Source organism: Nestor notabilis, unplaced genomic scaffold (genome assembly GCF_000696875.1).
Source record: "Nestor notabilis isolate BGI_N333 unplaced genomic scaffold, ASM69687v1 scaffold3635, whole genome shotgun sequence".
Lineage (NCBI taxonomy): Eukaryota > Metazoa > Chordata > Aves > Psittaciformes > Psittacidae > Nestor > Nestor notabilis.
The window spans coordinates 46914-74821 of record NW_009929635.1 but is presented as its reverse complement, the minus strand read 5'-3'; the positions used below and the strand labels follow the sequence as shown (position 1 = coordinate 74821).

The following is a 27908-nucleotide window of genomic DNA, read 5'->3' as shown; positions in this document are numbered from 1 at the left end:
AATTCCAGCAAGAATGCAAGAACTAAGACTCCAGCAGAATTCCCAGACAAGAAAAGTAATTGAGGCACAGTGTAAGAGTCATGATGTTGAAAATACATTACAGCAACTAGCAAAATCATAAAAAGTCCTAGGTAAAAAAACCCCATCATTCTACAATAATTTTTTTCCGTTGCATCAACCTGATTGTGCCAGTAAAATACAGAGAACTACTATGCCTTTAATTGCCTTGGCAGGAGAGAAGTATTCCAAATAGCCCTAATAACCAAGCTAATTAGTGTCAAATTTCAAAGATAAAATGGAAAATTTTTTTGGAGGGCAGTTAAGCACTAGCCATAAAACTCGCCTTTAAGCTCTAATTCTAGGTGTTTCAAGTACATTTTTATATAATTATGTTTAAGTTAGTGATACAGCATTTTGCATACTAAGCTATGGCAAAAATCTCTCTCTGCAACGTATTTTTTGCCCATTCTAATAACAAGCAACTGAATTACTCAGTACCACTGCCACAATACAAATGGAATGTACCTTTAATGCTTTCAGTCTCAGACACCTATAAGATTCTCAAAATACAGAATTTAAGGTAATCTTAAAACTTCAAAGAACAGATTTTATCTATTGCTATCACATTTATTAATTTCTTGAATCCAGAATTACAGGTATTCATGGCGCTTTGTTTTTCCAAGCCAGATCACTGAACTTCAAAATAAAATCAGGGTGGTAACCTGTTCAGTGTTGTACATCATTTGTATGTCCAGGAAAGTTACTCCTCCAGCCCTGCTTTCATAAGTTAGCTGGAAATTGGGATTCTGATAGATAGTTCGGAGAAAGCAGATCAAACATATTTGAATGCTTCAGACCTTCCCCAACTGCAAAGACAGCTGTTAGAATTCAACATCTTATTGGGCAGGATTTAAAAATAAAAATACATCAACAAAAAAGGAGTCCTTCTGGATAAAAAACAGCAGCATTCATTTCAATAAACTTTGGATGGTTAAGATGTGAAAAAAATACGTCTCTGTTAGCAGTAAAAACATAAATCTCTCAACTTCTTTGGCCTCCAACTTCAACAATTCATATGCTGGCAAGGGGCTATAGTGCTACACTCCAGCAACCCCACCACCCTCCGGGGAGCTCCCTTCATTGCAACCACACAGCAGAAGCTGCACACCCTACAGCATGAAACACTGAAACTTTTCTCCTGCTTCTGTGGGCCCCAGGCCAGGTTCACCAAGTGGTGTAAGGAAGGCTGTAGCTCAACTATGTAAATTTACATGATAAAGGCATTGCATGCAGGAACCAAAAGAAAAGACAAATGGATGCAAGAAACTTAACCGACTTTAGATCTCAGAGAGGAAAGAATGGGTATCCACACCATCTACTCTAAAAAACAAACTTAGGAACCTACACTCCACAGTCATCAGTGCTGTAAGGTAGGTACTAGTGCTTAAGAGCAAAAGATGCCTCCAACTAAGGAAAAAAACAACCCCACAAAAAACCACAACAAGCAAACAAAAAAGAACAACCCAAAACCAAAACAAAATAAAAACCAAAACCAAAGAACCCCCAACCTCTGTCATACAGATTTTAAATTAGTTCTGATCTGCAAGTAACTCAGTGCCTGTAAAACTCAGAAAGAGAACAGACCCAGTAATTATTTAAAAAGGAAGCTTCTTTTTATTCCATGATTTGGAGAAAGTGGAAACAGAAAAGCAGAACTAGGAATGTTTTTGGTTATTCCTGAACATAAGACAAACAAATAAATAAATTAGGGCTACTAACAGTCAAGCTTTCCTCCAATTTGTTATGCAAAAATAGAGTGCCCTTCAATATTATTCTAACTTCTGCTCAACTTTTTGCTAGCATTTGAAATATCAAGTATCACACTGGAACGCAGGTTTCCACAGCACGAACTACATGGAAAAATAGCTTGGCCTTCTTGCCAACATAGCATGCACTACCTAACATGAGGGCCCAAAACCAACAAATAAAACTTACTACACTGCAGTGTAAAGTGAACTCCCTTTTCTGTCAGTTTAAGCTGGAAATCCAATGTAACAATATTGCAAAAACTGCAAAATATAGAACACTGAACTGTAGGTTGGCTGTGAATTTTCTATTTATTGCCTGAATTTACTGTCTGAAGTAAGCCTTTTCAAAGGAACTGGAGTTCTCAAAATCTGTATATGCAAGGCACTTCCAAATATTGTAAAAGTGTCTTAATTATGTAAATATTAATCTTTACACAATTCACATTAAAGCTGGTTCATGTAGTTTTCCTCAAGTGTCAAACTGGGTTTTTACCACTGTTTAAGAGACCCAAGTCTAGGAAACAAGAACAAGTTTTCAGTGCTTTCACTGGAAGCCGTTTATAGTAACAAGAAAAGGTTAAGAGGTTTTGTCCATTTCTCTGGCTACAGGAAAAACTGGGAAACTTTGAAATAAACCCAGTGTTTCCATTAATAAGTTTTGGGGGTTGTTTTTACATGTAACTTGACATTTAATTTAAGTTTTCAAGAATGACTCTGTTCACTGTGCTTTCTAAATGTCAGAGTTGGGATGTGCTCCCACTGCTGAGATTGCAAATTAAACGGAAAAACTGTATACAAAAGGTAGTAAAATTGTAATTGAACTTTCCTGTTATAAGGTGCAAATTAAATATAGGAAAAGGATCTTTGTTCTGATGTTTTTGAAGATGAATATTACTCCACTGCAAAACAAGAGAAAAATGTTCCACTCTACAGATACTGTTACTCATGTTTCTATTATCAGACAACATCACTCAGACTTTCTCCAAGCATCTTTTCTGACTCTATTCTGATCTCTTTTTTCTATTCAGAAAACAAATGAAAGGAATGAAAGGAAAACTAACTAGCCAACACCACTCTAACTCTCCTTCAGAAACCTTCAAGATGGACAGAATTAAATAAAGCCAGTCAGAAGCAGCCTCTTCCTTTCTTGAAAGCAAGTTACTCCAGAAATATTTTGTTGTTGTTTTTTCTTAAACAGAGTGAAATTCCTTACTCTTCCTTTTCAAACTACTTATATGGATCTTAAAATAGATAAGAAAACAATTTAAGTTCCCAAACCTTTCTGTGGCCCCATGAGCAGACGTTGCTCGAGCCCGCTGAATTTCATCCTCCAAGCGTCTTTTTTCTTCCTCCAAACGTGCAATGTCTTCTGGGGATCGTCTCTGCTGACTGATGAGCTGCAACTCCTGAAGAAGTGCCTCCTTCTCTTTGATGAGCTGAAGACGGTCCCTGTCCGCTTCAGCCATTCCTGGCCAAGATTCATTATCTAGCAAGGCCAGCTGCTGTTGTATATTCGAAACTCTAAAAGAGGATTAAAAGTATTTCAAAAAGCAGAAGAAACAAAGATGAAGACAATTCACAGGAAAAAATACCAAAAGGAGAAGCCTGTCGACTTCTGTGACTTTTCTTCTAAATTTCAAACCATGTGAATTTAGAGGGAGTTGGAAGGATTATTTCTTTCTGCATTTTGGGGTGGGTTTTGTTTTGGGCATTCTTAAAACATTAAAGAACTGCAAGTTTGCTGCCTGTACCGCTGATGAAGTTGACCATCCTTTCCTTCCTCATTCTTCCACTATCAGATCTTAACTTGGGATTTCAAAAGTGCAGGGGATGAAGGGGAAATGCTTATCTAGTGACAATAGGTTTGTATATTCATGTCCCGCCTAACAGAGGAATGGTTCAAGGGGCTGAAAATATCAGGCAGTCCTGACCAACAGCAGAATGTTAAGAATATATAAGCTGTTAGTAAACAAAAATGTAAGTGTGGAAGAAAGGATCTACTGGTTGCAAAATATAAGTGGCTTTAGATAGATCCGTCATCAAACCAAGCAATTAAATAAGCTAACTTTATTTCATAGTAGGCTTTATAGTCAAAAGTAGTCTCCCAAGTCCTGTAAGATGAACCCCCACACAAAACAATGGTTGGAAGAATAAGACTTCTTAAGAAAATGTTCTGCTACGAGCAGATTTTGAACTCTTATAAATATTACAAAGAAGACTAAAGCTAGAAATTTCACAGATGTTTCTTTTGGCAAATTCAGAACGTATATGAGCATTAAGAGAGAGAATACTCTTTTACTGCTAGGTATTTATGTTTGTCCTGCAATGGGCAATTCAGACACTTTAGAATGTTACAGTTAAAATGAACAGTAAATAAGAGAAAATCTAGCTGTCTGATTTTTGAATATTTGAAACTTAAGAACTCTACAGTTATGCAGTTGTACACCTCAGTTTCATCTTCACTTTAAAATGGCATTCAAAGTTCAGTGCACCATAACAGATGATCACCAGATAGATAGATAGACAGATAGATAGATAGAAGCACATTCAAAGCCAGCCATAAAAGTGGAATATGCATTCATTCCTTTGGTAAATTAATCTTGGTTTTCCAAAATATCCGGTAAGAAAGAAAATAACAAAGTAAGGCAAAAGCACATAACAGGCAAAACGGATCTGCAGAAGACCCACAGTGTGACAAAAGTAACATAATCATGACAAAGGTAAGGTTTTCGCCATCTAAAAACAAAACCTCATGCAATGTTTATCTCATACTGACATCTGGAAAGTATTTGGCCATCTTATTATCAGAGGAAGGGAAATAAAGTATCGATATAAATCATTTTGCAATGACTGCATTCATATACAAATAGGAATTTCACTGTGAATTTTGTCCAAGGGGTTCCCCCCCACCTTAGATTTCATTTAGAGCAACTAAAGAACTTGGGTATTATGTTACATTTTTGTCTAAAGCAGAATACTTTGTCAAGCTCTTCAATACCATTTCCTCCTCCTTGCATTAATAACCAACTTCCTGCCAATAGCTGCTGAAAGCACCATTGTGAATCAATACATATAGTCTACATATTTCATGCCTCAGCTATTGTGCATGAATTCCAGATGCAGCTTCCTGAAAAACACCTCGCCCCATCAACCAGACATCAGGGCCAGGAAAAGTGAGCAGTCAGGACCCCTCCTCTCCCTTACCCAGCCTGCTACGCTGTTAAAAACTCAGTAAACTCTCCTAAAGGCACATATGACTTGATTTTCAGGTGTTCAGTGCCAAATGAAATAAATGGGGACTCAAGGTTCTTTCAACAGAATTACAGGATTCAGGTACAACTGAGCTACCATAGCTTGGCAGGCAAGTGTGAACCAGATGACCCCAGCAATGTATTTTAGTGACCATGTTCGTAAGCTCTCCCACAGCTTGTGGATGGAAGAAGATGAGACGTATCTGATTAAGCCACTGGGCTGTTTTATAAGACAGCTGAAGGAGTGACCCTCTCCTTCGTTTTAACACTTACAATTATTTTGCTGCTATTTTTCTAATGCAGGGTGAGCTGGTTAAGAAGCTGACCGTAGAAACAAATAAATGCTAATGCAGGCAGCAAGGAAGAAAAAAGTACCAGCAGGCAAGAGGGGAAGGTAGGATTCCTTCTGTCAGTGCTATTTAACCGCTGAATCTGCTCAGTGTGGAGTAAAACACCACCCTCAATACAAGAGGTTTTAACTTAAGACGCCTGAGCTTGCTGGGAACACGTTACTCCCTTTCTGTATGACATTCCAGTTTAAAGTTTGCTTTTTTCCTCTCAATTTCTGTTATGATGATGCTTTGAAAGTAGGAAGTTGTTGTACAGTAACTTAGTTATATTTCATTAAAGGGAAAAGTACTGCTGTGGATTCCCCTGACACTCAGCATTTCAGCTAGCTCTTCTCCTCTGTGTTTTTCCTTTAAGCGAAGAAAAAGCAATTGCAAACCACCACATAATACAGGAATCTGCTGGGAAGGGAACTTCAGCACCAATAAGCCGAGTTTTCTGCAACCTGTATTTCCTGCAAATGAAACTAAATTTTGGGGGAATTTTGTTGCTTGCTTTCCACTGAGGACTCCCTCTATATGGTAAACTGTTCCTAAAAGCTACCAGTGATAAACATCTTAAAATTTATCTCCACGGCTAGAAAACATTCCTAAGACTTTTATGGTCTCAGTCACTCCAACCTAAGAAAAATAACTGAGGAGTTATATTCAGTTTTGCTAAAAACATAATAAATCCTCTTAAGCATATTCCATAATTGCGTTTGTCTTCTCCGAACACAAGGTTTTCTTCCCAATCACAATAAATGGATTTAAAAAAAACCCACAATTTCACTGTGCTTATCCATGCCAGATTTTATACCTAAACCACACCAGACATTCTCACTACTAATATATTATAAAAAAGTATTTGTTTTGTGTTTTCAGACTCAGTGCATATATTCACCTTCCTTAAACACTCAAATAAATCAATGACTTGGCATTGATTGCCATTTAAAAAAAAAAAATTAAGATGCTTTATCAAGCCTCTGATTTTAAAAGACATTTTTCCTTCCTTTCACATATTTTTTAAGATAGTACTTTTTAAGTGTAGTCAATGTACAAGAGAAATTTTATCTGGCCTAATGCCAGATCCTGAGGTCCCTAGCGATACAGCAATTTAACATATTCTTGGGGAAAAAACAGTTAATTTTGAGCCATCAACATTCCAGGCATTTTGCCCATTCCCATCCTTGCATAACAAGTGCTGAAGAGCTTGCATTCCACGCTCGAGTAGGTGGTATCAAATGACTGGTTTCCTAGGTAGGCAGACCAACTTGCTGCTTATTTCAGTGTTTAAAAATTTCAAATGGAGATGAATATAACAGGCCCTGTTAAGCGGAAAAGCAGGAGGGGCACAGATGGGATAACAAAGGTTTAACCTGGTGATCTTAAGTAAACATGGATTCGAAATGGCAATCGTGCTCTTAAATGCCCATACTAATGTAGCCAGAATGATGCTTAGCCTGGGATAACGAAGACATAGCACAATGGTAAAGATCAGTACAGGCAGTAGTTTACTACAGGAACTACACCATGGGGGTAAAAAAGGCATGTATTTGCAGAGTTTACAGCTATCTAAATTGTTACTTATCTACACAGACACCACCCCCTCCCCCCACCCCCGACAAAACAGGGCAACCCTTCTGTTGTTGGAAATATCTGGGGAACCTATAAGATCTGATTATTATCTAGACCCTCATTTTCAAGACTGCTATCTGAACCTAGAGCTAACAAAATTATACTGCTGAGCTCAAAAACACTTCAGTTTTGAAGACGTTATTTATTAAAACACAGCATGAGAAGCAAGATTAAAGCAAAAATCACTTTTGTGAGATGGAAAAGTTTGATTTACAATTACAATTAACCCCATGTTTAGACCATTACTCAGATTACGAACAAGACAGGTGTCTTGAGGAGGAAAATACCCTGAAGCAATACTAAGGTCCTAACTCATGCTCACAAAAGGGACAAATTACAAGTATCCTACAGCCGACACTTCCTCACCTACAAACTCTTGTCTTTTTACCTTGAACAAGTTCTTGCATCTTACTTTGTTTGAATTTTCCAAGGAAAAAAGCCCAACACAATACTCCCCTGCATGTAAATGACTAGATTTTTGGGTGACATATAAGACCCCTCTACAGTTGAGACCTTTGTTATGTGAAACAAATAGGAAGACTGGTGAGGATACAATAAAAATCCATTTATGATCTGGAGGAGAACAGTGTCCAAGATCACACAGATATGCAGAGATGATCAACTTAAATGAGCCCAGCTTACTCTTTTCCTTAGACTTACAATGGGCTTACAACTGCACCAAGTTCTCTGTCCCTTCAGGTACCAGGGAACTTATCCCATGTGCAATATCCAGAGAAGGTAGCTGTAGGACTAAAGACACATAATGAAGGGTGCAAGAGTTCAGTAGTTTCTGGTATTTGGGGACCCTCTTGAAAGTGGATTATGATTTATACCCAAAGAGGGGAAGGCTACAGAAAGGGGAAGAAAGAAATGGAAAGAACAAGAAGCTGAGGAACTTCGCCAAACGTTCACAGAATTTCTCCACTGTGTCTACTTTGGCTGTGCCTGCATGTATGTGCCACTGTGGCTTTGGCAGGCAACACGAGTACGCTCTGTAGAATATCCAGCCTTCCTGGCAGTCCAGTTCAGTAACAAGGAGGTCTTAAATTGGCTTAAGACACTCACGAAACCCTTAGAGTCCACTGGCATTTTGCAGATAAAATTTGGTATTTACATTCAGTATTCACCTTTAGGAAAATTGCAAAGCCTGCTAAAACCAATGGAGCAGAGGAATTAGTATTTTCCCCAATTCCCAGGTGAACTGGTATAAGGAAAACTTTAAAGACAGTTCAAGAGCATGGCTCAGCTCCCTTTAAAGCCCAAAGAAAAAGTTTTTTATGCTCAAACTGACACTGGGAGATTTAGGTTTAGCTGACATGCCTGAGCCAGATATTTATGTGATATCAAATTACTTCATCCCTAAATCAGATTTTCAAATTAGTTGAGTAGAATAAAGGACTAGAAATTAGGCAGTTACACCTTGAAACCTGCCTACACAAAATGAACTCTTAACAGGAAAAGACTTGACTATGTTATTGTATCAGTAACAAATGTTGCTATCAATATCCAACCAAGGTGTATTTTGTCAGTACAAGCACAAATTGCACTCATACACTTCTGCTTGTCCTACTGCTTTTAAAAGCCCAACTGAAAATTAATTTCGCCAATGAGACAGCAAGTTTGCAACAAAGAAATTATTCAGCAACTATACCAAAAAGAAACAAGTAACATTCTTGAAGGGGATGTAGAAGTATTAAGCATAGCTGAGGAGGAGGCTTTTCCAAGGCTAATATAAATCTGTTGACAGCCACTGTATGATTTCAATAATTGAACTGGGAAAAAAAATAATCTTTGAATTGACATTTACAGAAGGCATAAAGAAATTACTGCTTCTGCACCCAAATTTAGTTAAGTGTGTTGCAGATGTATAGATATATTAGTTCACTGAAGTCAGCTGCCACCAGACTGGCGAATAAAATAAAATAAAATAATTTAAAAAATTCAGCTAAAAAATTTGGTGCTTATTGGAGGGATCATTTTTCATCTATTGATTAATATACTTCACAGGATATGAAGCACCACAGCAATGACATTTCATGATCATTTGCTAATATACTTCACGTAGTCATTATATCGCACTGCACAACTTAAGCATTATCAAAGAAAAACAATTTGCTTTTGACTTTTCTTTCTATGAAACAGTCTATTCAGAAAAGCGCTTGAGGGGGTACAGTTTCCAGTGTGCAAATGCTTTCCTGAAGAGGTGGTCTCACTGAAATATCAACTGAAACTAAAAACGGTATTTATCCAGGCAGCTTGAGGCTGTCTGTTCAAAAAGACGATCCTCCCTTCCTCCTGCTTCTCTGGAGGCCCACACTGACAGATCTGAGAGGAGAAATTTCATGGAAATAAGGTACAGTTTATTTAAAAATAAGGGGGGGGGGACGGGAAGAGAAGAGTAAAGAACAGAAGAAAAGTGAGTGAGCCTCTTCGCAGCATGATTGGTAAGTTCAATAGTAGAACTGACGTGCCTCCTCCCACAGCCTGGATCAGACACAGGAGAAAGGACACCATCTTCCCCAGCATGCTGAAGATGTCAGAACCCACAGTTCACAACATGTGAAATACCACGGGAAAAATTAAATTGCAAATTATCCAACTTCCTTCCAGTGGGAAACTGAAGAGGAAAAAAAAAGCTATGTGAACGTCTCAATTTATGCAAAGGCCAAACCACTCAGCAGTTAAGAGATTTTTGAAGGATTAAAATCAAATTATCTTTTATAAGGGAGGAGAGATATTTTGGGATCATAAGACAACTCTTCTACTATCACGGGGTCTCATCTCTTGCATTCCTCAAGATCATTCAAAAATCCCAACACTGCATTTTCTTGCTCACACGCCATATAGAGAGAACATATTTTTATTTTTAAGAACTTCTTTATGACATACGGCAAATATTCTGCTCATATCTAGAGCTGTACGATCTTTTGGCTAGATGCGCAAGAGTGATTAAAATACAACATACTGCCCTTTAGTTTGTGGGGCTTTTTTCCTGCTTCTCTTTAAGGGAAAAGACATACTTTTCTCCTACAATGTATTTTAAAAGTCTCCCATTAAAACTTAGAAATAAGACAGTTTGTCTGTTGTACTTATTTGCTATATGTTTCCATACCCCATTTGATGAGCAAGTAGTCCTAATATACTGCTTTACAGTTGCAACTTACTGTAGCATTTTAATTTTCTACCATGTAGATTTTAATCCATCACAGCACATTCTGTCACCCACACTGTGCAGTAACAGTAGATATTTCACGAGCCAAGGGAGAACGAACACAAAGATATTTAGTAGAGACAAAAGCCCTACAGAAATGCCAGCAAGCTAAGGGGAAGGAATGCATGATAAATGAAGAATGCAACCACAGAGATAACTGGTAGGGGCAATGAGCTTTGTGCGGTTCCACTCAAAAGCTGAAAGCTGATTACTTCCGTACAACATACTGGGCAGAATAAGGCTACTATTTTAAAGCAACTAACATGCTTTTGCTAAACGACAGACTATTGTCAGAGCTGCTACCCTGCGACAGCATAACTACCCTTAGTGCAATTACTATTCTCTAGTTGGAAGATTAGTTACCCAAATTTTCTATACTTACTTAACACCAAACCCCAGCTCACTTCTGATGTTCAGAAATACTGCATACCATGCGGAAACAAATGTTCAGTATTTCCAGCTGAGAAATGCTGCTACTAGAAAACCACCCCCCAAAAAACAATCCACACCCCCCAAAAATCCCTACCACTCCATCTTTTCCCTGCAAAAACACACAAGAGGAGAATTGCTTTGAAAAACACATAGAAAAGGTATGTCAGAAAACCAAATTAAAACATTTAATACAATCTTCACAGCACCAGTGGCTCTGTCAAACTAAACAGTACAAAACTAAATTTTGTCCTTCTTCCTTCAGCAACTGTCATGAACCCCTGAAGTATCACTGGACTGTGAAGTGCTAAGTGTTACGCCTGTGACCAAACAGGAGAATGACAGATTTTTGTTTTGCCCAATTATTTAACCGTTACTAAAGGTTAACTTTATTACCTGTGAATAAATAAAGGTATTCACATGCAGTATTTTATAACGCACACTTTCATTCCAGTTACAAATCCTGAAGATTTAGCTGGGTATCTCTACACGCTTGCACCAATTTAATTTTTTTTTTTAAGCCTGTATTGCATCCAAATGTGGGTACATTTCCCAGGAACAGCAACAAAAAGAATTGCCTATAAAGCTTCTAATCCCTGCCAAGACATATGACAGCATTATGATTTCCCCCAAACAAAAAAGTCAACATAACATGAAAAAAATAAAGCAAAATTTTGAGCTTTTTTTAACCCTTCTTATGTGATGTAAAAAGTCAGCAAAATAGACAAAGTTGAAAAGGAAAAAGAAAACAAAAAATGTTTTCAAAGTTGACTATACATAATGTTTTATGTGTCAGTCAATTTTAATAAGAGAATGTTCTATCAGCACGAATTAAAATAATCCTAAATGCACAGAATTACTGTGTTCAAGTCATCTACTAAATAAGAACAGATTACTTTTACAAACCCATTAAAAAGTACTGCAAGACTGACATCAACAAAAGAAATACTCAGCATAAGCAATTAGATTCAAGTGAGGAATTAATCTAATTCAAGTAATATTTTTTTCATCAGATTCTTTTCATTCTCATAATTTATTTTTTTGTGTACCCTTCTTTTCAGCTCTGTACATCTTCATTTATCTCACAAGAAGTTCTGCATTCTTTCTTCACACTGAGTTCACAGCTTCAGTACAGTGAACTTAGAGGGCAGGTATGCAAAGCTTCAAATGTACTGATAGACCACACTGACACATGTAAATTTAAAAACTATTTACATTGAGGTTTGAGAAGGAGAGGAAAATATAAAACAGTGCAATTAAACTATCGCAGATTTGTTTATACAAGTGTAGAATGGGGCTGACATTTAGCTTTATCTCTGCAAACAAATTTAATATTCTTACAATAAAGTCTTATTTATGTTTACCTAAGCTTTTATTATCTGTGAACCACTCAATAGTAAGCAAATTAGTTTTCTTAAAGACATTTCACCTAGGAGGCTGGTTCCAGTTCTACTTTGAAACTTTTAAATCACAAGAGTAAAAATAAAAACGAACAAATTTATCTTTAATTACCTTTTCTTGGCCTCTTCATATTGCCAGTTCAGTCTTACTCTGTCTACAAGTCTTGTTTTGTCATCAAACCCAAACTTTTGCAGATTTGAAGAGCAAGGAGAGGGGGGGAAAAAGAGGAAGAAATAAGAATTTAAAAACACTTTCACAATAAAGGTAGGTATAAATTACTATCACTTACTAGACTCACTTAAAAAAACACAATGCTTTAAGTAATAATGTAATAAAAATCAATTTTATGCTTTAGAAATACAAAACTAGTTTATTGCTACACATACATAAGATAAATGAGCCCTTTCAATAAATTACAATCCTAGAAATCAAGGGTTAGCAAATTGAATCATTGATGAATGGTCCAAGCTTTTCAACTTTATCCGAGCCTAAAAGAAGAAGAGTATTTGAAATATTTTCTACTTGATACAACTATTTTATGGACTTTAATTAGAAGTAATTCAGATTACTCTTCCTGTACTGTGATGTGCTACCCAGCACTTAGATCATCAGTATGCTTTAAACACTATTACAAAAACACCACCTGATCCTTGAACCAGTAGAATGTGCATTGATGCTGAAACTCCCACTGTATTCAGTCCAGTTTCTACAGCAACTTCTCTCATCAGTGTCAGCAGTTCCCCTCTTCAGAAGTCTGTGTATGATCCAGTAGGTAAATCCCAAGTCCCACTTAAGTGCATTGCTGAACCTCTGGATTTCTCATCTAACTGCTGCTTTTGTTGTCTTCATCATTACATTTGAAAAAAATCCACCTCTTTTTTTACTCATATTCCACTACTGATAATTCAGGGAAACCATTAATATAATTACTTCATGTTATTTTCCTAATAAAAAACCTATGCCTGATAAATACAATTTTCAGGCTAGACTTGACTTGTCTTGGATGGCATTCAATGTGTACTGTGGATGGGAAAATGCTGCTACGCTCCTTTTGGTTTCGGAATTCAATAATCACATCCAGCACCAGTCGAAAAATGACATCCCAAAGGTACCATCTATCTAACACACTGAAAGATGGCCTAGTGTTAGCTAAATTTTCTTAGATGCTTTAGGTGTATATATTCTTAAAAACACAGATTGCCTTTTTGCAGAGGCCCTCTGGAGATACCCAACTTGGCAACTAGTCAGCAAGTGAAAGAAGAGGAGAAATGGGATGATAAAAAGCCTACAATTAAAAAGTTACATAGTTCAGTAAAAATTTCTAAACAAATGTGGAAAAACATCCAAGCTATATTACCAACAAACAGGTTGTCTGTCTTCTTGCTTTGTTTTTAATCTCATCTACAGAAGCAAAAAATTTATTGATGAAGAACAGCTAGGCTGCCATAGTACTAGCGCAAGCCAAATTTTTATTATCTGACATACATAATTTTGTTCACAGAGAACTATTTCCAGGGAATGCTAATATGCTCTTCTCAAATACTATATTTAATGACATATTTGAGCACAAAGGTATGACAGATGAGAATTTTTGTTAGTTTTTAAGAAAAATACTTCGAGACTCTAACCAATACCTGTCTCAAAGAAAAGGAGAGGTCTACCCTACATCTTTGATCTATATGAACAATGATGACAAGCATGACAAAAACAAGATTTTAAAAATCAAAGAGCACCAAAAAACATCCATCACTACTACCAGAATACTGACATCTCACACTGTTGCACAACCATGTCTCAACTTCAAGCTGGCTGAAGTGCTTCCTTCCTTCCTGCATCATTACAAGTATCAGGAAGTCAGAGCTGGTGACATGAAGGGAAGAGGTCCGTGGACACCTCAGCAAGAGCTGTTACTTAGAGATGAACCTGTGGTCATCGAAGTGATGACATGAGAAGTGCTCTGCCAGGCTGGCTAGGTCCAGAAGCTGATTCTACCTGTCACTGACCTGCAAACACATCACTATCCCCCAGTGCCATGCTCAAGTAGCAGAACCACAAAGACCACCACCACTCCAGGGTGCCACTCACATGCTCTGGAAACAGCAAGCAAACACAACTCCCTCACCACTAATACTGCTTTGGACCTTCTGTTCTGGTACAGCCAACGCCTCCTAAATTAAAACAGGAAGTATCACTATACTACAAAAGCAGCTTTTCTACAGCAGATGTCTCGCATAGGAATGCCTACCTCTCCAGTGATGTCAGTCTGAGAACAAGCATCGCAGTGTTGTTGAGGTAAACAGGAGTCACTGAGAGAACTAGAATGGTGCTGGAGATCCTGCAGGGAATCTGTAATACAACAGCTATTCCTGAATCCATCTGTTAACTTCGCCAGGCTCTATGGGAGAAGAGATTTAAAAAAAAAAAAAAAAAAAATTAGACAAACTGATTTTTATAATTCTTTTATTAACAGGGAAAAAAAACCCAAACCAAACAACCTGTTTTAGAAATGGCAAGTAGCTTGCCTATCAGAGCTATTTACAGGAAGTAAAACTTACTGTACTGTTACCAGCATGCAGAAGCTTTGCTTTGAAATAAGCCTCTCATTTTAAAAGATGCATCTAACAGTAACCAGATTTTAAGTTATTTGTTTTAGATCTATAAACATTTCAGCTTTTGTATGTCTTACAGTTCTTTAAATCTGGCAGCTGTCAACTTTCAGGTTAGCTGATTAGGAAAATAAATGTGATTCACGTGCCCTTTTGCCATCTTGTGCACAGGTTACATTCCTTAGCCACTACTGCTATCATATCCAACTTGATGAATATCTTGTATTTTTATGACAGCTGATTTCACCCTTATGCTCTCTCACCCAGGGTTCACATAGTTAAGAGATATTTTACACTTTGGGTTATGCAAGGGGACATCTCCAAGATGTCTAGACAATGACGCAAACTGTGAGGACAGAAACCTCAAGCAATTTTTAAGGGGGAAGGGGAGTAAGACAGAATCACACAAAATAACTTGTTTGACGATACAAGCTTGGTTGACAGGCTGTTAATATTCCTTTAAAAAAGGATAAAATTGTTAATATCACTTTCATTTTCTGATTGTGTGTTCTTCTCTTTTTCAAAACTTACAGACAGCAACAATAACAAAACCACTGTACAGGCTGCTGTTTATGATGGAGACTCTAAGCATTATGCTTCAAAATAACATTATCTTTTTTTTATTTAAAAAATTAAATTCTGGTCCCTCACCAGCAGATAAAGGACAATCAAATTATGTGAACTTGTGTTTAAATTTATAAATCATAATATAAACTATTTGGTTCTAAAAATACATGTAAAAACTCTCAAAACTGCTTACTCCAGTGTCTAAACAACAGAATCTGAGAAAAATCTGAATCATTGCACTGGAAAAAGGCTGGCTTTCAGGAATCTCAGCGGCTCTGACAACTGGGGATTTGCAACAAGCTCCAGTTTTTGTCCATATCCAGTTACCAGATTTCTCAGCCTTCAAAGTACAGTTCAAAAAAGGTGAGACATCAATGCTGTCTTTTCTTAAAAGAAATCAAGCTAATGGAGTCAAGAAGACAAATTTGTGCAACAGCAACTGTTTGTGGCTTACAGGAGCAGCATGGCCACCTTGAAGACAGAGGCATCTGGTTTTGGAGCCTAAGAAGTTTCCCTACGAATTGCAGCAGGCCTGAAACTAGTCAGAATATGCAGCTTTTTCTGGTGGCCTCCATTTCTGTCCTACACAGTCCATCCCTTTCTTCTCATTATACACTAGTCACTACTTCAGGTGTGCCTCCACTAATGATGAAAAAGAGGGAGAATACCCAGCCTAGTGCAGGATGAACTAAGGAGAAAGGCAGAGAGAGACGACACAGGTACACTGCCACATGCCAGACAGCACATGCTGCTCTCTCCTCATACTCTGTGTGATGGTACTACAAGGTCTGTGTGGGGATGGGATTTTGTGCTCAGCACTAGCAGCGACAGAGGACACGCCAGCAGTGGGATGAGGCTACCACTACTTGCCTCCAGAACCTCAATTTCTCTTGAGTCCCCCAAAAAAGACAATTCTTCTGCCACCTCCCAACTGAACTGTAACATCTTAGTATGAAGGACAAACAAAACAGTTTCTTCTCAGTCCTGAGACAGGAAAATTCTATTTCAAATTACAGTGTCGAGAAGTCTCTAGGCTAGTGTCCCTTTATCCTCCAAGACTTGCTGCAAAAAGAACTGCTTCATGACATGACAAGAAGAAAACCAGAGTGTCTTCCACGTTATGAAAACTAAAAATTGCAGACTCCTGCTTAACTCCTTTCTTCAAAACTCACTGAAGAAGTTTTTTATGAGGACAGTGAGACACTGGAACAGGTTGCACAGAGAAGCTGCAGGTGCCCCATCCCTGGCAGTGTTCGAGGCCAGGTTGGATGGGGCTTGGAGCAACCTGGTGTAGAGGAAAGTGTCCCTGCCCATGGCAGGGGTGTGGGTCTAGATGATCTTTAAGGTCCCCTCCAACCCAAGCTATTCTATGATTCTGTGATATGATTCTATGAAGATGAATCGCTAACAGGTTTGTAACATGGAAATAATAGTTTCAAATCATAGCTACACAAACATCAAATATCTAACATGGCCTCTTCCCAGTAAAGCAGAGCCAGTCACATGATCAAAAAATGAGAATTCGGAAAACAAAGTTTCTCCCAAATAGGTTATGTCCCATCTGTCACCTTTGGCTAACACATATTATGTAACAGGCTTATAAGACGCCAAAGGTCCTGATGCCAGAACTTCAATGTAAACTTTTGCCTGTATTTCAGCTACTTCACACACTCCTGGTGTGCTCCTGACACTCATCGCATCTCTCTGGCAGGTAATGAAGGGTTGATTGGCTGTTGGCCAGGCTTCCTATCTGGGCACAGTTGCTGAACCCTGGATTTAATTACTTTAAAATTACATAGCATTTGACAGGTGGCAATCACCTAGTAGCAGCACCTTTACTTACGACTCTGTGCATAGGTGACTATGCTCTAGGGTAAGCACATATGCTTTTAGTCCTTCTACTTGGATGAGTGAAAGCACAGCTTCCAGCAATCCTAACATGGAAAATTACAACCTGAGTTCACATACTTTTAGACAGAAACAATTTACATTACTGCTAAGAGTAATATCCTCCCCAGTTATATGTTATATGGAGGAATCCATCTTCCATTTGGGGTTTATGGGTTGTTTATGGCAATCTCACAGGAACTGCCAAACCAGTCTATTGTATGGATGTGAAGTTGTAGGCACACCAGCCCAGACCTACTCAGAAAGAGAGAAATGATGTCATTCCACCATTGTCTGTTACTATTTGATTTGGGAGCTCTCTGCCACATACAATTTCAGTGCAGTTCCTACATTACCTATTTAGCCTGTTAAACTAGTAAAGTTTTTTTTTAAAAAACAAACAAAACTACAAAAAAATCTCCAGTGCTTACTAAGGATAAAGGACAACATTTTAAAAGCATATGCACATATTGGAACAGAAACAAAAGTATGAAAGGGATTTGGGGGGGGAGGTGGGGCGGTGCACAAGGGAGAAGACGACACACACACAACACTGCTTTCAGGAACCTGACCATACACCTTGATTATTCAACCTTATATAAAAAGTTTGCCCACTTTTTTTGAGCAGTGATACTGCCACTTGGCTTTATTTGTAACAACAGCACTCAGTTTGAATCTGACCACCCTCTCCTTCCCTCGTCAGTCTTCTCTCCCACACAACTCAATCCAATTATCATATTTCTCTGACAGCTACAATTTTCCAAGCACCTATACAAGACTGAGTCACTTTTACTATGTTTAGTTCTGTTGCTTACACTGGCCAGATTTAAATTAAGAAATAGCAAGAAATTGCCTATTTCCTTTCTTTGAAATAAATCCCCATCTGTTTACACAATACTTCTAACTCCTCTATAAACAGCTTTCAAAAGGTTTTCATAAGAAAGCTCGCCTTACCAACAATAACTTTAAAGTGTAGCATTTTTGAGGGCAAAACAATTTCAAAATTGATAAGAAATTAAAAATCAAATTCTGATCTTACTAGGAAGCTACTTAAAACAGACTTGCACTTATAGACAAAGCTAAATAAATCCATAACAATAACCTTCAATTAATTATAAAAAGGGAAAGCCCAGAAATGTTTGGTGACAACAAAAATAATTTTTTTGCGTGTCAAAAATTTAAAAAAGTATCAGGCAGAAAACTGCCTATTTTTCCAGAGCACAGTAAGTTGGCAGAAATACACAATTTTTGCAACTGTAAATCTTGTGAACTATGGCATTTAATCCCTTATTACAATTGCACCAAAACATGCAGAACTGTTTTGCATGCTAGGCCTGTGTGGAACAACTATTTTGTAGATTCTCCTAGACTGCATGTTTATTACTGGACGCTGTCACAACTGAGTGTCACCAATTACAAAAACAATACCTCCTAGACTGATTATTTCCTGTATGTCACATAGACCCATGAGGAACAATGGCAACACCTTTCATTTTCGCTTCTGTCTCTTGCAAGCTGTACATTCTGTTGCTGCCAGCATTGTGCAATCGTCAATGCGAAGTTTGGTCCTACACTTCTAAGTCCTTCAATACTGTATATTTAAAGAAACTGCAAGTGCACTTAGTGTTGGTTTAACAGATACAACTTCTAGGCATCCCAAAGTTTACACCTCTATTTAGCGCCACTAAGGAATTTAAAGGTAAGGAAAAGGGGGACTGGGGAAAATCTACTAGGGGAGTCAAAACAAGGCTAGCAGTTAAGCTGCTCCAAGATCACACGCTCATTTTCACATAACCAGTTAGTTTGCTAAAATATGTTACTGAATCCACGAAGAACTGCCTTGCTAAATCATTTCTTGTTAGCTAGGCATGTGGAAGACTGAGAATCACTTTAAAACTTGGCCAACGCAAAATATCAAGTATGTTAAAAGATGCCAATGCAGAAAGTTTTCATAGTGACTTAAGTATTTTGACTAATTGAACAAGGATTTGTTGTCCATCAGCTGACCTTTGGGTAATGCTTTGGAGACTGAATAATTGTGTAACTATGGAAAATCATTACATGTAAATTACATACTGCCCATATCATTTAACAGTAACAAAATAATAAAAAACCCAACACCAAAACACTACTGTGGAGAAAAATTAAAGAAAACATTTGAATGGCAATATTAATTTAGTACAGTCCCTAAAATTTAGGTAACAAAGATGCCTTTTACCATACAGCAGTTTGAAGAGTAGGTGAAGAGAATTGTTCTTGTCACACCTCTCTATCTGCAGCATATTTGGGTAAGTCTACACTGAAGTCCCTGAAGTGGCAGAGGATCACAGCTCTTTGATCAAGCTCCCATCACATTAATAACACAGACAAAGCAACTGAAAGCTTGAAGCAGGATGCAGAATCCATTCAAAAGTTAAATCACTTCTCAGGCATGTATCTCCCCTTGATCCTAGTGCTCAAATTCATGAAATAATTCGAAGCTTGCATTTATGGTTTCTGTATATGTTGTGTTTAATCATACCCTTTGAGGGTTTTGTAAGAACATTTGAAATCAATGTATGTCTTGATAGGGGTACTTAAGAGGAATGTTCAGGGCAAAAGCAGGAGAATTGCCAAACTGTGGCATGGTGACAGAGATTTAAATTTTGTGAAATGCTTATAGAAGTTAAAATGCCGTAGACAAACTGGTAAACATTTTAGCACATGAATTCTTAGTCATACTTTAATATAGGTAATACAAAGAGACATTAAACAAAATGAAAAACAAACACTGTAAAATAAAAGATTTTTTTTTCATGCAGCATAATTACTCCATAGCAGTCTTTGATGCAGAAATTGAAAGCTGTATTTAATGAAGACACTGATCTAAATATAAGGATAGTACATTACCTGAGACAAGAAAACAAAACTGCATATGAAGTCTTATGTTCACAGTACAGACAATGACTACTGACCTCTTTTGAGCTGCCTGCTATTGGTAATTATCAAACAGAAAAATCAGTTTAGGCCACCTCACTTCCTTATTTGAACTTGGTAACCCCAATGCAACCATAAACAAGAAAACAGAGGTAGGTTATTATTTTTCAGCAGCTATTTGTTCAGTAACATAGTTCTTACCTGCATAAGGTCCTGCCTTTCTTTTTCACCTGTGCATATAGCTTTCTTTATGGTTCGAAGCTCACTCATTATAGCTTGTGCTTCATCCAGTCGGTAATTTGTATGAGCACTTGACATCTTACGATCAATCCTGTTCAAAAGATTAAGACAAAGTCAGGAATTTTCATGTATTTAGGAAGCACGTTGATATTTTACAACCTCTTGTTTATTCATGTACCACTTTATTTCCAGGAATAAAATGATACTCTGCTTGGAATTAACACAGCACTTTGTGCCAAGTACATTCTAAAGATAAAGCAATGCAATTATCTACCCAGGTTCTGCAGAACCAACAAATTTTCTGGTTTTAGTGTCCTAATACACAGCTTACAGGCAATGTCTGTGGACCATTTTATGCAACAGAAGTAAAAATCAACCTAAAACTAACCTACATGGTAATAACTTGAACGAGAAAGATAATAGCAGTCTAGCTGTCATATTTTCCATGCACCAGTACACACTGCAACATCTCTTCCAGGACTTCTATCTGATCTTACTTTAGAAGTTTCTAAAAGAAGCAGTTCATTTTCTTGGGAAGAAATTTTTAAATTCCTAAACTTTTATTGCAAATGCTTTCCTGCTATTATGGGCATCTTTGAGTATCTTATCTAAAAGACATCTTTGTCCCACACTAAGGGACATCACATGGTGCCATCCCAGAAGATTTCAAATGTAAACTCAGCAAGGAGCAAGAGTGATACGATACTACATCAGGCTGAAGTACTACCCACGTTTCCAATTTCCATCTTGACATAACAATCTCTCATCTTAACTGGGATATTCACCGAGTTTTCAACTTTTTTTCCCCAACAGTTCACAATAATAAAGGACAACAGATTAGGATGTAGAAGCCCAGTCCAATGTAACATCTCAATAATTTGCTTTGGTTTTATAGATAAAGAACAAGACCTCTACAGAACTTACTAGAAGAACCATTTGGTCATGGATTTATAATGAATGGCTATGGGATTTTAACTATCTACCCAGAGCAATTAGAAAAAATTCTGTTTAATTCCTGTTAAAATGAGAAAACCTCAATTTTCCTGGAAAGCGTGCACATAGAAAAAAATGTGGTATGTATAATCATCCCTAAGCCAATGCTAAGAACTCTATAATGGTCCCTAAGCCAATGCTAAGAATTAACATCTCCAGGAAAAAGGCTCTCTGGTTAACAGAGTTAAGACATAAACCATACATCACTCCTTACACAGGACATCAGTTTATAAAAAGATGCAGAAGAGAGTATGCTATACATAAATGACAAGAATACTCAAACTCTATTTAAAATATTGAGAATAACTAAAAGTTTCAAGGTAGGTATTATGTTAAGCTATACATGTCAACCACACCCACTCAGTTCTGCCAGTTAAAATCAGTGAAATTCCACTTGCAGCAAATTATTTGCTCTAAAATTAAAATATTAAGATGAAAAATCAAAGGCTTGAATAAAAACCTGTGGTTTAATTGTACAGCTTGTAGTATTTAGGAAAAAAAGTAGGTTAAGTTTCTGCAGTTTTGGTTGGTTTGGTTTTTTCTGTCTCCTGCTTTTGGAGACAACACAAAATAAGTCTGAACAGCAAGTTTTTTACTGAAACACAATTTTCCCCACATTGCGTAAGAAAATATATAAGCCTTTACAGTTTTTGATTCAAAAATAAGAAAGGCCTTAAGTGTCACAGGGATGAAAGTCGGGGTTTTGTTTGATTGGTTTTGGTTTTAAGAAGTTTACTTAAGTCTTCACTAATTTTTCGTTAAAATCCTGAAAAGATTAGATAAAACCATGATAGAACAACTAATCCAATTGACTAAAAGTTACATGAAAATGATAATGTGGTTTTACCTGAAGGTTACCTTAATGCTAAGAACATAGATTCCACCCAAACATTTGACCCAAAAAAGCCTCCTACACAACTGCTCATTATACTGCTTGCCAGGTCCAAGGTGGCATTTCAGGAAAAGGAAATTATTTAATTTCATCCATATTTTTGTCCAGTTACCCACAGATTCATGTTCCTGGACGTCATGAATTGATACTTGTTTAAGGAAAGAATCAGAAAAATTTCTACTGCTAAAAGTATTTGAGCTTAAATCAGTACTGCTGTCAGCCCAAAGCGACTTCAGTATCTCAGAAAATTACTTGCTATTTATTGTTTAACTTTATTTCCTCCTTTCATAAAGCTCTAGTTTTGAAAGCCACAAAGTTAACAGGAATCTTCCATTTTATTAATAGAAAAGAACAGGATACAAATACAGATTAGGCCTTTGTATGAACAGAAAGAACACTGAGCTAATACACATAACTATGAATAAGGTATACATTTTCTGAAGGAAAACTATTAATAAGGTTGCAACAGTTTCAGTCCTGCAGGGCAGTTTCCATGTTCCTCTATTTTCCTCCACATGCTTTCAACAGCACAAGACTCCCCCCAGCACAGGTCTGTAGCTGAGTTAGTATTTGATTTTAAAGCTTTTGTCAGGTCTCATATCCTCTAAACTAGACTGTAGCTACAAATTGTTTACTCAGTCCTAACTCCCTGTCTCTCCCAACTTCCCACAGTGTTCACTCCACTCCCATGGCCAACTGGCCGAGTTTTTATTTCCTTTGTTGCTAAATGCCTTCTTCCTCCAAAATTCCTGCCGGCGCACAGAAGGGTCACTGAAAACACAGGGGAGGAGGCACTGCTCCTCCTTCTCAGTCCCTGGCGCCAGGTCAGAGGAAAGAGTTTGTTCCAGGAAAGGCTCATCTTTAACCCTGTAACTGGACTGCAACAGGATCAGCTGCACCTCAAGGCAAAGGCGCCTGTGGGTGCCAAGAAACACCGTGACACAGGGTGGAATCTTTGCAGGCTTTATACGATGAGCTCTAGAAAGTCTCCAGTGGTTAACGGCAGACTGTGATGTCCGAAGGCTTATCACAACATTGCCAAATTTGGATTAAACTGTAGAAAACACAGTCCTAATAAAAAGCTGCAGCACTACGAAGTTTGAAATTCTAACTGTACAGGAGTTGTAGGGGTATTTAAAAAAACCTCAATCCTCTCACCACTTTCAAGCCCCTACTTTCCACGAGTTCTTTTGTGGCTTTGTTTTGGTTTGTTTTTTAATTCTCCTCAAAGATGGCTTAAACCATTTGACGAAAATTAAAAAGCATAGAAAAAACAAAATGCAGTCCAAGGCAGACACTGGATGCAGAAAATGTCAATGCAAGTGAATTGCATTTTATGAAGGCATCTGAATCAGACAGTGACATAAAATGATGGAAATACTGAGCAACCTAAATACCCTTCACATAAAATTTGTCTCTTCTCTGACAGCTAGAGCCAGCAGAGGTTGCACACGGAGTCATATGGCAACAGGTTCTGATACCTGCTCATAACCCATACTAGTCAGACTTTAAAAGCAAGCATTCAGCCAAATGTAAAGCCCAAGGTGTGACAGCTCCTAACACTGTTCTTGGCTTATACTTGAAATAAAAGCGAAGAACGTGGCTTTAAAAAAAAAGCTGAATAGGATACATACCATTCTCAGCCTGGCAGTAACTGAAGATTTGACCTAGCACAAGAAGGAAGAAAAATTATGCTGACCAAAAATTTCGAAAAGGTAAGAAAAGGGGGAAATGTCTGAGATGCAAGAAACATGGAAAAGAAAAAATTTTTGTTTTAAAGCAGGAGCAATTAGGCTTTTAGCCCAATTTGTCTCCTGAGTACACAAAGAGGGTAGAAAAACTTTGCTCTTCGTTTGTTAGGGTGACTACTCTGCAAAGTGACAAACTACTCCAAAGAAATCATGGATCTCATCAGAAAGGCAATTAAAAAAAACTTGAAAACACAAAATGCAAACAAACCCACAAGCCTCTGGTTCACAAGTGAAGTCACTACACTGACTTTGAAGGCACAAACACTGGCAGAAATTCACTGCAATACCAGGTAACACACTGGGAAGATGTTCTCCCCAGCTTCAGCCAGCAACAACAAATGCCACCTAGTGCACCAATGAAACAGAGAGTGACCACAGCAACAGCACCAATGAGCAGCACCAAAGCTCTGAGTTGTCATGCTGGAACTTTTAAACTAAATGATTAGAGTGACCACTGACTAATCAGATATGCTTTAAAATAATTCCTCTCTTGAATGTCTCTCCTATACACCCATCCTGGAGTATGGGCAACTTCACTTGGGCTAAAATCCAAGACTAACATTTGTATACTTAATCATTTGCAGACTTTACTTTTCAAAAAGTTGCAGTACTTTGTTGGACTATCTTAAATGAATTAGATTAATTAAAACAATCTTGAGTTTCAAACAGCCTTCAAATATTTTAATAATCCTGTTCAAGTGGTTAGTCCTTTTATAAAACAACTGAACCTCTACTCTTAAAATAACCCAATAAACCAGAAGAAGGAAAACCAATACAGAACATAGAAAAGGGAAGACAATTCTTACTCACTTAAAGAAAATAAGATTAAGAATCTTAAGAGAAAAACGCTTTTGTTCTGTTACTGCTTACATATCTAGGCCTCCATCCTAAAACATTGACTACACTCAGAATATTACTTAAAATAGTTATTGATAAAATATAACTCCACCAACTAGCTGTAAAGGCTTCGTGAAGTCAATAAAAACATACTTATGTCTGAAAATGATTACATTATATCTGCCCATATATGAAGGATTTTGGCTGAACAATGTTACTTCTCTGAATCTTTTAAAATGCATTATAAACCAGAAGAACCATGTAAGCTTAAAAAAACCCCCACAAACAAACAAACAAAACCACCAAAGGATATGAAGTGCATGCACTATTCACCCTCCTTTAAAAGCGAAATCTGATTGTCTCCCTTTATATCATTTTGCTAACATGATACCACACAAAATCAAAGTTGGAAAACAAGTAACCTAATTTCTCCAGGATCCCTGGAACTTTGCCAGAATTACTGAAGCAAAAGCGTGCGCCCATGCTTTGTAGTACCAACGCAGTAAATCCAAAGCTTCAGAATTTTTCCATGGATACTGTACTTACACTGCAAAATGCATTAGACATGCAACAGTTCCAACGTTTTCAGGAATCGCCTGCATTAAGCAGTTCATTCACATGCATGCTGGAAAAAAGGCCAAGATTTCTAAACGCATGGCCACATGTCCAAGGCAAATCCAAGAGCTGTTCAACACATGGTCTAGTCCCTAGCCTTGTTGAACAGATCTGGAAGTCACAACAACCTGTGTTTACCTGCCATCTTCTCCATGGCCTTGCAACCTCTCTCCCTATCCCACTGGGCATCCTGTGTACTTGCTACATGTGTAGGTGACTAAGCAGTGCACAGATGGAAGTCACTCAGTTCCCATCTGATGGCCTGCAGGAGAAGTGGCAGGGAGAGGGTCACCACAACAGTTCACAACCTTTGCCACCACTGAGCACGGAGGAAACAAGGCACAGGATGCTTAATAGCCCTGAGAGCAGTGGCAAACTGCCCAGAGGTACCTTTCCTCCCAGGGAAGAGACAAGGACTCACGTTTACATGCACTCATGCAACAAAAATCAAAGGTCTCTCAGACTGTCAAGATTTACAGTATCACACAAATCAGCTACACTGTGCAGAAATGAGACAACCTGACCATCAGATAAAAGGAAGAAGCAGTGCTGTGGTGGCACAGCCTACCCTCATAGCTTAATATTTGTGCCCAGCCAGAAAGCCTGGGTACTGTTCACAGGAAACCTACTCTACTGCATGGTGCTTCAGGCTGTGCTCCAGGCAGTATATATCTCAAAAAAACATTTGGAAAATATTTTTTAAACCTAATTCCACCTCAACATCTTGAGGAATAGTGAAACAACAAGGACTATAAAAACTGGTTTTGCATGTGGATCTATGAAGTCACCATTCCAACTACATCTGTCCAACCCTCCTTCCATCATTTCCACCTGCATCGCTTATCACAGCAAAAACTCTGAATCAAAGCAATTAAGAGGTTTCAACTTTTTTTTTTGCAATACTTTTCTAAGAAATTATTCCAAGGAGAATAAAGTAAAGAAAAAAAGGTTCTCCCACAAACTCTTAACTTACTCTTGCAGAGTTTCCACTCCTTTTTCCTTATATTGCAGCTCCTGCTTCATCTGTGCCAATTCTCGTTTTAGCCTAGAAAGCTGAATAGAACAAAATAAAGTGATAAAATGTAACAGAAACTTTCATAATAAAAAAAATTATTTCTCAAATACAAAGTCTTAAGTTACTTTAAAAAATTGGAAGTGATACTCTAAGTTCTCTTTTTCTTTTTTGCTTTAAAATTTGCATTAAAATAACAGAAGACTTTCCGAAGTATCATAAGACCCAATCAAACAGCGGTCACAACATTCAGTTTGCAAAGCATCCATTTCCTCATCTTATTTTATTGTTTTTCTTCCTCCAACAACCTATGCTAACAACCAGCAAGTTTCGATCCATATGATTTTTCTTCTCCCCTTGTAGCAGACAGGCACCTCTCAACTGTCTTCAACCCTTCAGTCAACTTAAAAAACCCCTTAACATTCAATGCTGTTAATTTTTCTATCTGGGAAAACAAAAATCATTGGCAACAGAACTGGCCTCTGTCCCAGAAATGGCAGCCTGATTTTCTACATTATTTTCATATTGTCCTGCCCGCTACATCCCCCTACCAATTACCTTAATCCAACCAGAGAGCATAAATCAAAAGTGACAAAGCAGAGATGTCTCCAAAACATATTTTTGTGGTTTTCTGAAAACAGTTGCCCAAGTAGGTTGGGCAGACTTAGAAGACTGTTATCAGTACTAAGAATGATCTGCAAAGAAATAGCTTCTGGCCATCCAAAACTGATAGATAACTGAGAGCAATGGGGGGAGGATGATGAAAGGGACTACAAACAAATGGGAGGAATGGAGGTGTTTTCAGTGTGTGCCAGTGAGGCATAAGACTGAACTGAGAACCCAAAGAAGGGAAGGAAAGAAAGCTCTCTCTTCTCAAACTATCAAACTTGGTACCTTCCCCAAAATTAATCCAGAGTGCTCTTGATTTTCACATGTATGTCAATAAAGGACAAAACCATTACTAAAAAAAGGAGTAAAAAAAAAAAAAAATTATTCCCTCCATATCCAGGCATAAATTTATTTTGTCAGCTCTATTCCAAGAGCGAGGGGCATGGCACCAGCCCCCAAAATGCTTCTAAAACCTCACCAGCTCTTTCAACGCTCACCAAAAGTAAAATGAAAAAATACATCACTAATATCACGTACACAAACACTTTACAGTGCCTATTTTATTCTATTACCTGAAGCAACTCAATGCCTATGCACACATTCAGTTGAGCAAGTTATCCTACACACTTAGGAGATCGTTTTGTTTTAAAATGCAGGAAGAGAGAAATAGCCATTTAAGTGAAGACCTTGTTTATTTTCTTTAAATACTATTTAAATAAATAAGGCTTGTTTTCTTGTTCAGAGTATGCTGGCATTTAGAGCATGTAAAACAAGCAAACACTAGTCAGCATGTAGTAAACATAAGCAGATAGATAAATGCTTTTGAAGGGTGGTGAACGGGATTTATTTTCAGAGGCACTCATGTGAAAAGTGGTCACTACAACAAAAATGGAACACTATCCTGCAAAGATAAGTGTTT

The 27908-nt window shown here is 37.6% G+C and overlaps 1 protein-coding gene across 2 annotated transcripts in view; it reads right to left on the bottom strand.

Moving 5' to 3' along the window:
* The window catches only part of WWC3 (WWC family member 3), a 60797-nt gene that overhangs the window by 23934 nt on the left and 8955 nt on the right, over window positions 1-27908 (bottom strand). For both annotated transcript variants that reach the window (XM_010015060.1, XM_010015059.1), the window contains exons 4-8: window positions 26342-26421; window positions 20242-20371; window positions 14310-14459; window positions 12176-12249; window positions 3087-3329 (exon numbers count right to left, since the gene is read on the bottom strand). In XM_010015060.1, the coding sequence (XP_010013362.1) occupies window positions 3087-3329; window positions 12176-12249; window positions 14310-14459; window positions 20242-20371; window positions 26342-26421 (677 nt within the window). The remainder of the gene's footprint in view (window positions 1-3086; window positions 3330-12175; window positions 12250-14309; window positions 14460-20241; window positions 20372-26341; window positions 26422-27908) is intronic.